The following is an 11,208-nucleotide window of genomic DNA, read 5'->3' as shown; positions in this document are numbered from 1 at the left end:
CGAGAAGATTAATCTTAAGGGGTCTTTTGGCACCATGGATTTGGAAAGATTCAAGAATTTGGCACCATCAAATAATTGGGGGTTTCAAATCTCCTCAAAGAGGGGGTTTGAAATCCAAGGTTGATACTTGATATTTTATCGTGTGGTATTTAAAAAAAGAATGAATAAAAGAAAAGTGAAAACAAAAGATTATTAAGTGTCTTTTCACCCGAAAAGTTTAATCTTAAGGGGTCTTTTGGCACCATGGATTTGGAAAGATTTGAGAGTTTGGCACCATCAAATAATTGGGGATCCATCTAAGAGTTGCTTACACATGTGTTTCCCTATGCTAATAATCTATTGGGGACATGGCCCATTGCTGATTTCCCATAACTATCATATTATCAACTACTTCACTATAGTTATTTTAATAGGATAATTTGCATTGTCTAAACATTGTCCATGTAAATTAACAGTTAAAATTTGTTGGTTAGTCACTCAAATGCGATCATGTGCTTGTGGCCCATCTGAGACTTAAAATTTCATCATTTTCGGACAATGTATATATTTCAAGGGGCTTATTATTAACTAGTAATTAAATTCAAACCCTTGTAAATATACCATGCACAAGTAATTTTGAATGACAAGGGATTCTGAATCTAGGGTGCTAAACACAAACGGGAGGATTCCAAATTCAGGGGTTTCCAAATCCACCCCCCCAAACAGGCCGTGAGAATGGTTATGTAAAGTTTATAAAGATCTTTTCTTTTCTAGAATTGATGTATTACTATGTATAGGCCGTACACACCTCTAAAAGTAGTAGTTGGGAAAACCTGCCAAGAAGGCAGAAATCTAACTAAGGTGTGTTCATACAGCACTCATACACCGGAAAGAAATTGGACACCAGGTTAAGATGATCCTTGTTTTGTTGATGTGTATATAACGTATGAGCAAGTGCGAGCATGTGTCCACTCCACATATTATGAGTGTGGTCCATGGTTGTAGGATCTAGACTGCAAGTTTTTTGCATCCCACCATGGAAGGACGATTGTAAATTTGTAACCATTCAATTAAGAGAAATACAAAAAAGGTACGGATTCAACTGAAAAATGCCCCAAGATCAGAGGGAATATATACATGGTCCTTACTCTTACCCGGGTGGTAGAGTCCCTGGAGTTTCAACACCGGGTCAAGGGTTCGAGTACCCACGGTGGTGAAATCCCACGGCGTGCGTGTGTGCGTGTGGCGTGAGTGTGTGGGGGTGTGTGTGCGTGTGTAAAAAGAAAAAAAAAAAGAAAAAGAAAAAAAACTCCCTCCATGGTGGATGCAACAGACCAATTGTCTGGATTACTGACTCATAAGCCCCACTTACATTGTAAGGCGTCGGATCGAATACCCTGGTAATTCTTTACTGACATGTACCAACACTATCATACAACCACTTCATATGTAATGCCCATGTGCATGTACCTCAAATTTGAACCGTCCAAAGTCAAAATACCAGGATAACCCATATGTTACACCGAAAGTATGATCCTAAATGGCTGATTGTTGGACATTTAATAGATGATTAATGTCCAAATTCTAAAAGAAAAAGGTCCACTAATCAGAGGTCAGGACAGTCTTAACCAATCTGATTTTTGGGCCCTGATATTAGCACGTGGGACAGATTAGAAAACTTTAGCTAAGTTTTTCACAACTGTGAATTCCTTTAATAAACAATGGCCCACCTGACTAATGAATTGACCTAATTTTTGAGCCAGCACATCCACAGAGTGGCTCCCCTGGAATGAATGGATTGGATCTCTCACGTTTGTGCCATGCTGGCACGTATATCATCTACATGAGCTTTTAGACACATGGATGCTCGAATCATCAATTTGGACTGTCCATTTACCCGTCCCACTTTGGATAACTTGTCTGCAAGAAAACCATTTTGATCCCATCTGTGGGTTGGCAAAACCAAGGCTTATGTTTCCCAGGTTACCATCCTTTCATCAATACAAGTTTTCATGGTGGCCAACGAAAAATGTAGCAAATATGGACGGTCCAGATCGATGATTTTGACCATCCAGGTTTCATGTTGCCTAGTGCAAACCAGGTGCTTGAATGTACCTATCTTCTGTCTATTCCTTCACTAAAGTGGGAATCTGTCTTAGAAAAAGTGATCCGCTTTACAACCTACTACAACACGTTTCCTGTCGTCCTAAACTGTTTCTTACTGCACAGAAAGGAATCTGTTATAGTTTATGGGGAAAAAAAAAGCATCCATGCTGACAAAAGCATGCTATTGATTGTATTTTTGGGACTGTTGATATTGATGGTGGAGATGAAACAGTTTTTTCAGTGTGGATTGTTAGTAGGATTCATTCAATTAAATTTTCAATAATCAAAATGCATCTGATTGGTTGAGAGAAGATTAAGGTGTTGATATTTTTTGAACCGTGGGTGGATGTGATGGGCGCGAGGTTGTTGCTGGACTAAACAGCCAATGTTATTGGATGGGGAGAAATGCATGGATGAAGGTAAGATAGGATGGGTGGTAAAGAGGAGATTGATGTTTTTCTTTTCGTTAAACTCTTACCTTTTTCAGTAGCAGAGTATTTTTATAATATGTCACTGTATTTTTACCTTGTGCTTGTATTTCTCGGAGACACAAAATAAGTATATTAAAAGATTTTTTATTTTTTATTTTTTTCCTGATGCAGTATGCGGTGTAAGGGTGTAAAGTTTGGCACGTGATGATCTCCGTCTGATACAATAAAAGGGGATTCTCCACCTGAGATTATATATACTACTGTTCCCTCCCCCCCCCCCCATCATTGGTCTGTTGGGCCACCCATGGATGGACCATGCTCCAGCAAGTATCCTTGATGATATGATCACGACTTCTTGATTTTTGGCATGAATAGAGGGCAGAGATGCAGAGCCCACGTCAACTGGGAAAAGAAAAAAGAAGCTTGAGATCTTCAATCAGATGGAACAGCCAATAAATCAAAAATTGAAAAGGCAATGCAAGATAATTTCATGGTGGGGCCCACCTGCAGGGCTCAGCATCCAACAGAATACATTGGCACAAGTGAATTAAAAGAAAAAAAAAGTATGAATGTGATGGCCTTGTCAGCATGGGCCCCACTGGATTAGTGGGCCAACTCTACTCAAAAAAGGTAAAGTGATTTTGGTAACTGTAGAATTTGTTAAATCAGCTGTCACAAGCAAGGCTCCATACCTTAAGCCAGCATCTTCGTCCCTACCTCTTCTCAATCTCCAGTCTTTGGATGGGTAATCAGCACTAATCATCCTAAAGTCACAGACGCAACTATGGTCATTGCATTAGCAATCTTTCAGCGGATATTAAAAATAAATTAAATAAATGGAGAGATTGAATGTTCCAGCAGTGAGGCCAATTGAATCCATCAGACAGCTTGACCTATTTTGGATAACTGAGGGTCCAACTCAACTTGCAGTGGTCGGCCACCTAATGTGTCAATCAGCCTGATTTTTTAAATGGATAATCTACATGGTGGGTACTAAAATTTTCACGGTTCTGATGCCCTAGACCAGTGTCATGTTGGTGTGAAAGATGATACAGTAACCACAGGTGGTAGCCTTGCCAGTACGTGATTAGTTTTCAGTCCTGGTTTTCACTAAACAACCAAAATTTTCTCATTGATTTCTTCTAAAAGGATTTAGCTATATTTAGTTATAGGACAATTCAATCTTCAATAATAAAACAATGCTATCCAATCATTCTTCTTCATTAAATTAAAGAGATTTATGGTAATACACATACAGGGGAGCAAATAACACCATATCTCAGTCTGCACGAAATATTCTGTTGATTACGTCTTTCAGATTGTTGCAGCCGACAATCATTGTTTCCCCCATATCAAGAGAAGTTAGAGTTTTCTCTGCCGATTTCGGAATGACACACTTCTTGTACCCCAACTTAGTTACAGCAATCACCCTCTTGTCCATTCTGGGAACCTTAGAAAACAGAAAGAGGTGGGCCCGAGTAAGATGGATGATCAAAATAAAACCAATAGGAGAAAAATTGCAGTCAAAATAGCTAGTCAACTTCCTGATAGAGAACAGTTATTTCAATGCTTGAAGGCAATCTAACCCATGCATTACACTCCACTTGCATATCAGGTGTAGGTTGATCGGACCAAATGAGTGACCTATTCATCTGGTATCCATTTGTGTTATGTATCCAGTATCGACTAAGTTTTAAGCAAGTATGGAACAAGGTTCTGCAGACAAACTTGCCTTAGGTTCCACTAAATCAGTTACAATGCAGCTTGCCGCACAATGCAACAATCTCTGGACTGACACATTGCATTGGTTACAAGGAAAATGGCTTAAAAGGACCATTCATATTGCCACATGATTGATTTACTGCCGTTTCAAAAGTTATTCAGAGCAATTTTGCTCTAGAAATCCAAGTTAGAGATTGGTAAAATTTGCATACCGTGCGAAGCTCACCACCAAGCCCGACCTCTCCAATAAATGCGACATCATTGGGAATGGGAAACTCCAGGAAGCTGATATATGAAAGGAGATGAGAATCCATTCATTTTTTTTGCACAAAAATAAAAAATAAAAATGGGACACAGTGAGACATCATACTGCACTACATTGTAACCTAGCTGGAGGACATAATAGAACAGATACCTGCTGCAAATTGCAGCTGCTATTGCAAGATCCCCTCCAGTCTCTGTCAAAGCCAGTCCACTTACAACATTCAAGAAAATGGCCTGCAAAGAGAAAACCAAGCAACGAAGTTTATCAAATATGCATACTCAGACAACATATACCAGTGAGATGCTATCTTCTATCATTGCCACGCCTTCCTTGTGGAATCCCATCATTGAAAGAATTGAGAATAGATTATTGGAGTGGAAGATATCTCCTCTCTCTGGGCATCAGAATAACTCATTAAATCGGTGCTCAACAATCTGTGTACTACATGTTCCTGTTCATGATGCCGTCCACGATTATGAGGAGAATCGAAAAAAGTTTTGAGGAGACTTTTTGTGGGATGGTAAGGTAGAAGGTAATAAATATCACCTGGTTAAGTGGGATAAGGTTCAAAAGTCCGAGAGGGATGCGGGTGCTAGGATTGAAAGAGTTTGAGACAAGAATGTAGCTATGCTTAGGAAATGGTGATGGAGATTTGGGGAAGAATCTGGAGTGTCATGGAGGAATGTCACTAGTAGCATATATGGCAATTCCGAAGGGTGTTGGATCGTAGGTATTCCTCATAGAATGGGGGCTTGGAAGCTTGAAAAGGTCTCTTTTTTTTTGGCTGATTTTAATGAAGAACAGAAAGTCAAAATACTTATCTCAAGATGTGCAAGTCTTTCATGGTAGTAAAAGGGCAGCTCCTTAATGGGTAAAGCTGCTTCTATCCAAATGATGACAAAAGGTCATAATGACGTGTTTTACATTACATTACGATGGTAATTGGTAATCCAAACATGCCCTTATATGCTGAATAAGCAGAAACCGAGACCAGCTACTTGAGAAATAAGTAGCTAAAGCGAAACGACTTATGATACAAACGAGTCCTAAGTCTATCCCTGTGCCATTGAAAAGGGCTTGTATCATAAAGGAGATTAAGGCTATGGTTGGATGTAAGCAAGTCGTGTTCAAGGAGGTTTCTTAAGAGGCTAATTCCCTGGCAGATTCTCTTGCAAAGGAATCAGTCCTTTGTAATGGTATATCCCATAGGTCCCTCCTTTTCTTTTTGAGCATCAAAATTTTTGTTACTAATATAATAAATCAGTAGGGGGCTTTACGAAAAGCACAGAAGATGGCTAAACTAATCATCTCATTATTGCAACATTAAATGTGATCATAAAAGGAAAGACTAGGAAAAAGATGAGCAGACTCAATCTTACACTGTTCTGGAGCTTCAGGCCAGCTTGCTTCATAAGAACCTACAAAGTCAAAGTTGTGTACTTCATTATCAAAAATCAAACAGAATTTAAAAAAGAATAAGCATGTACCTATTTATGAATACTACAATGTTATGATACGATTCTGATCGGAATTTTCTGGAAACAGACAAAAGAAACAAATTGACTGCAATGACAAGTTAACCTTCATAGATACCCGAGGATACATGATATTACTACAAAGTCAGAGATTTGCATATTCATGTCAACGAACCATGTAATAACATTTAGGGAACTGTACTAACAAGCAACACAGGACTCTAGTTGGAGAATCCAAATTCTCCGCATGTGAACAATACTGCTCTAGTTCTAAACAGCTTTTGATAACCACATTGCAAGCAAGAAGATCTGGCTAAAAGGCTGTTTGGAAAGTTGGGGAACACAACGGTGTGAGTCGCCCCCTCCAATATTCATGCTGACATCATTGACAAATGGTAATCTCTAAAACTCTAAATTCTTCTTCTTAAAATTTCCCTTCTTTTTTCAGTCTTAAAAATCCTTTTTTCTTAGTGATAACTGAGATTTAGTAAAAGTAGAAAAGGCTAAAAATTACACATGAAAAGGAGGCACCTATAACGAGTGACCTCTCGTCACTCCCTCTTTCTCGAGGGAATTGGCTATACCATTTGCATCACTTGGAATAGTTGGACGTAGATCCATTAAAGCAAGAAGCGAGAGTTCTAACTTTGAAAAGTAATCAAAGCTACATTCCACAGTGCTGGCTGCGCAGAAAACATCCATTTAATAATGTAACCAGAGTCGACCCCAACCATCAATCCCCAGAAAAAAAAAAAAAAATGAGAGACTGAAAATGCTCAAGCCCTCATGAAGAGCTAGAGCTTCTGTCTCATTGGAATATAGTTGCACATAGCGTGAAGGAAAGTGGCAAGATGTTTGGGTGTAGGAGTTCAAAACTGTTAGCAAGTATAAATGGCTCATAAGCGAGAGCAGGATTGCGAGTACGAAGAGTGATTCAAATAGGGAGAGGCATCTGGGTTAGAAGGTTGGAGCCAATCATTCCACATAACCAAGAGAAAATGATATCTCCTTTCTTATTTCACAATATGCATCCCACCATGGATGAACCCGGATTGCCAAGCAACCATAGAAGTTGCAATTCCAAGAGAGGGAAGGAGACCAAGAGGCTTAGACTCTTGGAATCCTATATCTGAAGATAATGGCCGCTTTCCAATAATGGAGGAATTCATCCTAGGTGCCCTATTAAATTCTGGTCTCACAAATGCCAACCCATAGGCATATTAGAAGAGACAACTCTTCTTTTGATGGATTACGGCTTCTTTATTTCCACAAACCCACATTATGGAATCAAGAACCATTCTCCAAACAATGACACCTCTAATTGCAAAGATTCTATCCCGCCAACATTGTATTCACTCTCTGAAAGAGCCATATTAAATCCAGCAAATCCCAAAGAGGTAAAAGTTGTTCTTTCCCAAATGACACAGCATGAAAATAAGATCAGTTGTTTCCACTTCTTCCTCACCAAAGAAAGTAAATGCTAGAAAAGGTTAGGTCTCTTTCACAAGTTATTGGGAGGTGTACTTTAGCTGAAGGAATCCAAGCAAAGTCCTCCATTCTCAGAGTTAAGCAATTCCCCTAACACCTTTGCATGTGGAGAACACTCAATGGTGTCTAAAGTGATCAACGAGAAAAGAGTTTAAAGACAAGTCACTGTTTGAGGTGCCCTTCCAAATCTTGCGGTGCTCATTCACACAATGAATACCTCCTTTCACATGGCTATAACCTCTTCATCTTTCACTTTAGATTTAGGAAATAACACATTCCACACAATAGTGCCTACTGTATATTCATAACAATCCTTCAACCCAGCCCCCGTTTTGCAAGGACTTGGAAAGAGAGGGAAATGAAGAACCTATAGATCCAAATAATGCATTTGAACATCGCATTCGACCGGAAACGGCAGACCACTTCCCATGAGGCAACCCCCCTTGGAGATAGCACCACTTGTCATCTCAATGGGCCTCGATTTGCTGATAGCTTTCCGTACCATCGAGACTCTGAAGCAAGGTATTCCATAACAGTAACGGTAGCCATAAAATAAAAATAAAAATAAATAAAGGAGGAATAGGCCCATTACGGGCCCTTTTTCTTTTCAGAATGGGCATTATGGCCCTGTATCACATAACGGGTCCCACAGTCACCATTACATAACAGCTGTGACCTTTTTTAATACCATGCTCTGAAGAGAAGTCACCATTTGACATGCCCATCCAAATCTTCTTGCCTAATTTATATGGAAAAATACCTCTTTTAGCATGCACATAAGCTCCTTAATCTTTCAGTTTCCTCATCCTTTATATTCCAAAACACAAGAAATTCCAACCAACAATGCTCCCTATATATTCATAACAATCCTTCATGCTAACTCCATAACAATCCTTTATGCTAGCCCCTCCCTTGCATAGATATGGAGTAGAGATACGGAAATGAATAAATATTTTCAAAGTTTGTCATGATTGTGCATGGGATGGCAAGAGTTATTTTCTAATTTTATCAGTTTTATGTTTATTTAAAATAAGGGTGCGCTCCCTAATAAAAATGACTAAAATATCCTCACTTAAAACTGTGTTTCAGCAGACCATAAGCGAGGGCATTTTATGTATTTTGCATATCGATAGGGTTTTCTTTATGTAAGCTTCTATAAGGCACTCATGGGTGTGTAACTCCATTCATTCTTGGATATAATAAAATTTCATTTTGTTTTTTGTTCTTGTTAAAAGAAAGAAAGGGAGATCAAAATCACTAGTTTGTGACTAACTAGTAAGGTTCTAGGGGTCACCCACACCTGCAACAAACAATCCAGTGCATATCCCAATTTGTCTCCATCAAACTCTACACCAACAACTACATTCCATGAAAAGCCAAATCATGCAGTAATCCCAATGGCTCATTAACTCCCTTCTTGGTATGTTGAAGCTACATGTACTGTAAATGGAGGTGAGAAACATGCCACTCAACTTGAACCTAACGCTGAATATGAGGCATGCGCCAATCATGATCAGATGATTACTGCCCAGATCAATTCCATGCTATCACTGGACATCCTTGCTCAAGTTCTCTACATGCCAACAGCTCATGCAATGTGGTGAGCATTTGAGACATGCCTCTCCTGGCAATCAGAAGCACAAACTGATGCAACTAGTTCTAGGCACATAATAAAAGAACTGTAAAAGGGTGCATCAACTGCTCAAGACTATATATTTGAAATGAAGATCAGCCTCAGCTAGCTTCGATTAATTATCATTTTGATTATAGACAAGCCCTCTCTGTCCTCGGCATGCTTGGAAAATATTTCAAGATAATCAGCCTGGCCCGCATTTGACGACTTAAGACCTCTCCTTCCCCAGCAAGGGATTATGTACTCATCCACCAGGGTATCATTTCTGATCCACGCGCACTGCATATGAGATTCTCTATGCCCACAAATCAGAAAATATGCAGAAGGAAAAAAGGAAATAAAAGACGCTGATTTTCCTTCGATCATTCAAATCAGGAGGCCACTGTGCTTCTCATAACAATTCTGTTCAACTGTCCCTTCTATTTGAGAACACCCTATTGGTTGCTCCGGTCAACCAATACAGGCACTTCACTTCATATCAAATCCCACTTCAACCATTAGGAGGACTTCATCAGTGTCACACATTGGCTCAATTGCCTTTAGAAGTTTCTTGCCAAATCTACTGTTAGATAAGTGGCATGCCACTATCATCGTGACTCTCAAGCAGATTCCCTCCCAGTACTTATCCAACGACGTTCAGCCATCCCATATAACCAGACTTCGTTGCACCCTCTTCCGTAGAAGATCTCTCATTGCACATGCCTCCTGAGTGCTGGAAAAGGTGCCACCATCATGGAAGTGAGACCCACTTGATCAGCCTGGTTTTGAATTATGCATATGCTGATATAACAAATACTAGCAAGCTGGAAAGAGATTATCATGTGGCCATGTGAAAACGGTGTGCATGAAATGATCATTTACTAGTCTTCAACATCTGGAGAAGTTCTCAATCATTTGGAACAAGGGAAAAAGCATTGGGAAAAAAAAAAAGGCAAATTGTTAGCACAATTTGGACATATTCTTGAAAGCCCTAGCTAAACAACCACTCACAGTAATAATCATGTCAGCTCTTCCTTTTGGGACTCCATTGACATGCCTTGAATCTATTGAGCCAGATGAACACAACGCCTGCATAAAAAACCTGCCAATTCTTCAAAAGCAGTCTGTAGAAAAGATACAGAGAATACAAGCAGATAACTGAAACCAAGATCAGCAGTTAGTGAGAGAACTATGAAAGAATACATGCATTGATATTCCTCAATTTGAGGTGCACCATGTGGAGAACCCTTGTCATGCTTAAGCAAAGAATTGATGGTACCAGACAAATTAATATGAAGCTAAATTCACTTTCTGCAGAATGAAACTTTCAGTTTGTTTTTTTTTTTTTTTTTTGTAATTTTAATGGTGGACAAGACTTCAATTTGGTTTCCCTGAAATTCAGCACGTCATAGGACATGTAACTGAAATGAGGATGTTGAGATGGATGAGTGGCAAGACAAGGAAGGTTAGAATTAGAAATGATTACATTTGAGGGAATTTATGAGTCGCACCAATAGGTAACAAGATGAGGGAAAGTAGATTTAGATGGTTTGGTCATATGCAACAGAGACCAAGACTGTGCCAGTTAGGAGTGAGTTCGGTAGGTGCAAGATGAAGACTCTAAAAGGGCAAGAGGAAGGTTTAAAAGGACATGGTTGGAGATAGTAACAAAGACTTGATGACCTATGGTCTAACTGAAGTTATGACCAAGGTATTCCATAACAGTAACAGTGGCTGTAACGGCCACTACCATTACCGTTACAATACCGTTCCCACCTTTTTCTTCTTCTTTTTCCTAAGGAAACCTATATTGGCCCCGTAACGGACCATTATGGAGCATTTATTCCGTAACGGCCATGACGACATAGTAACGTGTCAGTATTTTAAATAGCGCTCAGAGCATAGTGTAGCCGTAGCGCTACGTAGCGTAGCTAAATAGCGTAAATCCCCTGTAGCGTATGCTACAGAGGTTGTAGTGTAAGCTACAGCTACATAGCGTGTAGCGCTTGTAGCATACGCTACAGTGTTTTATTTTTTTTCTCAAGTTTTGTTTGTTAAAAATTGTCTAAAACTCGCATTTATAAAAATAAAAAATCAAACCTTTCTTTGTTTACTTTCACTAAAAATGGT

The 11,208-nt window shown here is 39.3% G+C and overlaps 1 protein-coding gene across 4 annotated transcripts in view; it reads right to left on the bottom strand.

The window, feature by feature from the left end:
• Positions 1–2,720: 2,720 nt before the first annotated feature.
• LOC131237572 (uncharacterized) overlaps positions 2,721–11,208 on the bottom strand; it is a 41,243-nt gene continuing 32,755 nt past the window's right edge. Inside the window, exons 11-17 of one of the 4 annotated variants that reach the window (XR_009167319.1) lie at positions 10,090–10,167; positions 5,883–5,921; positions 4,654–4,736; positions 4,451–4,523; positions 3,773–3,966; positions 3,209–3,280; positions 2,721–2,918 (exon numbers count right to left, since the gene is read on the bottom strand). Coding sequence is in view for 3 of the 4 variants with exons in the window: in XM_058235432.1 (XP_058091415.1) it covers positions 3,796–3,966; positions 4,451–4,523; positions 4,654–4,736; positions 5,883–5,921; positions 10,090–10,167 (444 nt within the window). In the remaining variant the exon portion in view is untranslated. Of the gene's footprint in view, positions 2,919–3,036; positions 3,281–3,620; positions 3,967–4,450; positions 4,524–4,653; positions 4,737–5,882; positions 5,922–10,089; positions 10,168–11,208 lie in introns of those variants that run through there. The other 3 variants (XM_058235432.1, XM_058235423.1, XM_058235410.1) reach the window with 3 other exon arrangements.

This window comes from Magnolia sinica, chromosome 1, assembly GCF_029962835.1.
Source record: "Magnolia sinica isolate HGM2019 chromosome 1, MsV1, whole genome shotgun sequence".
Lineage (NCBI taxonomy): Eukaryota > Viridiplantae > Streptophyta > Magnoliopsida > Magnoliales > Magnoliaceae > Magnolia > Magnolia sinica.
This window is presented reverse-complemented; position numbering and strand designations above follow the sequence as displayed.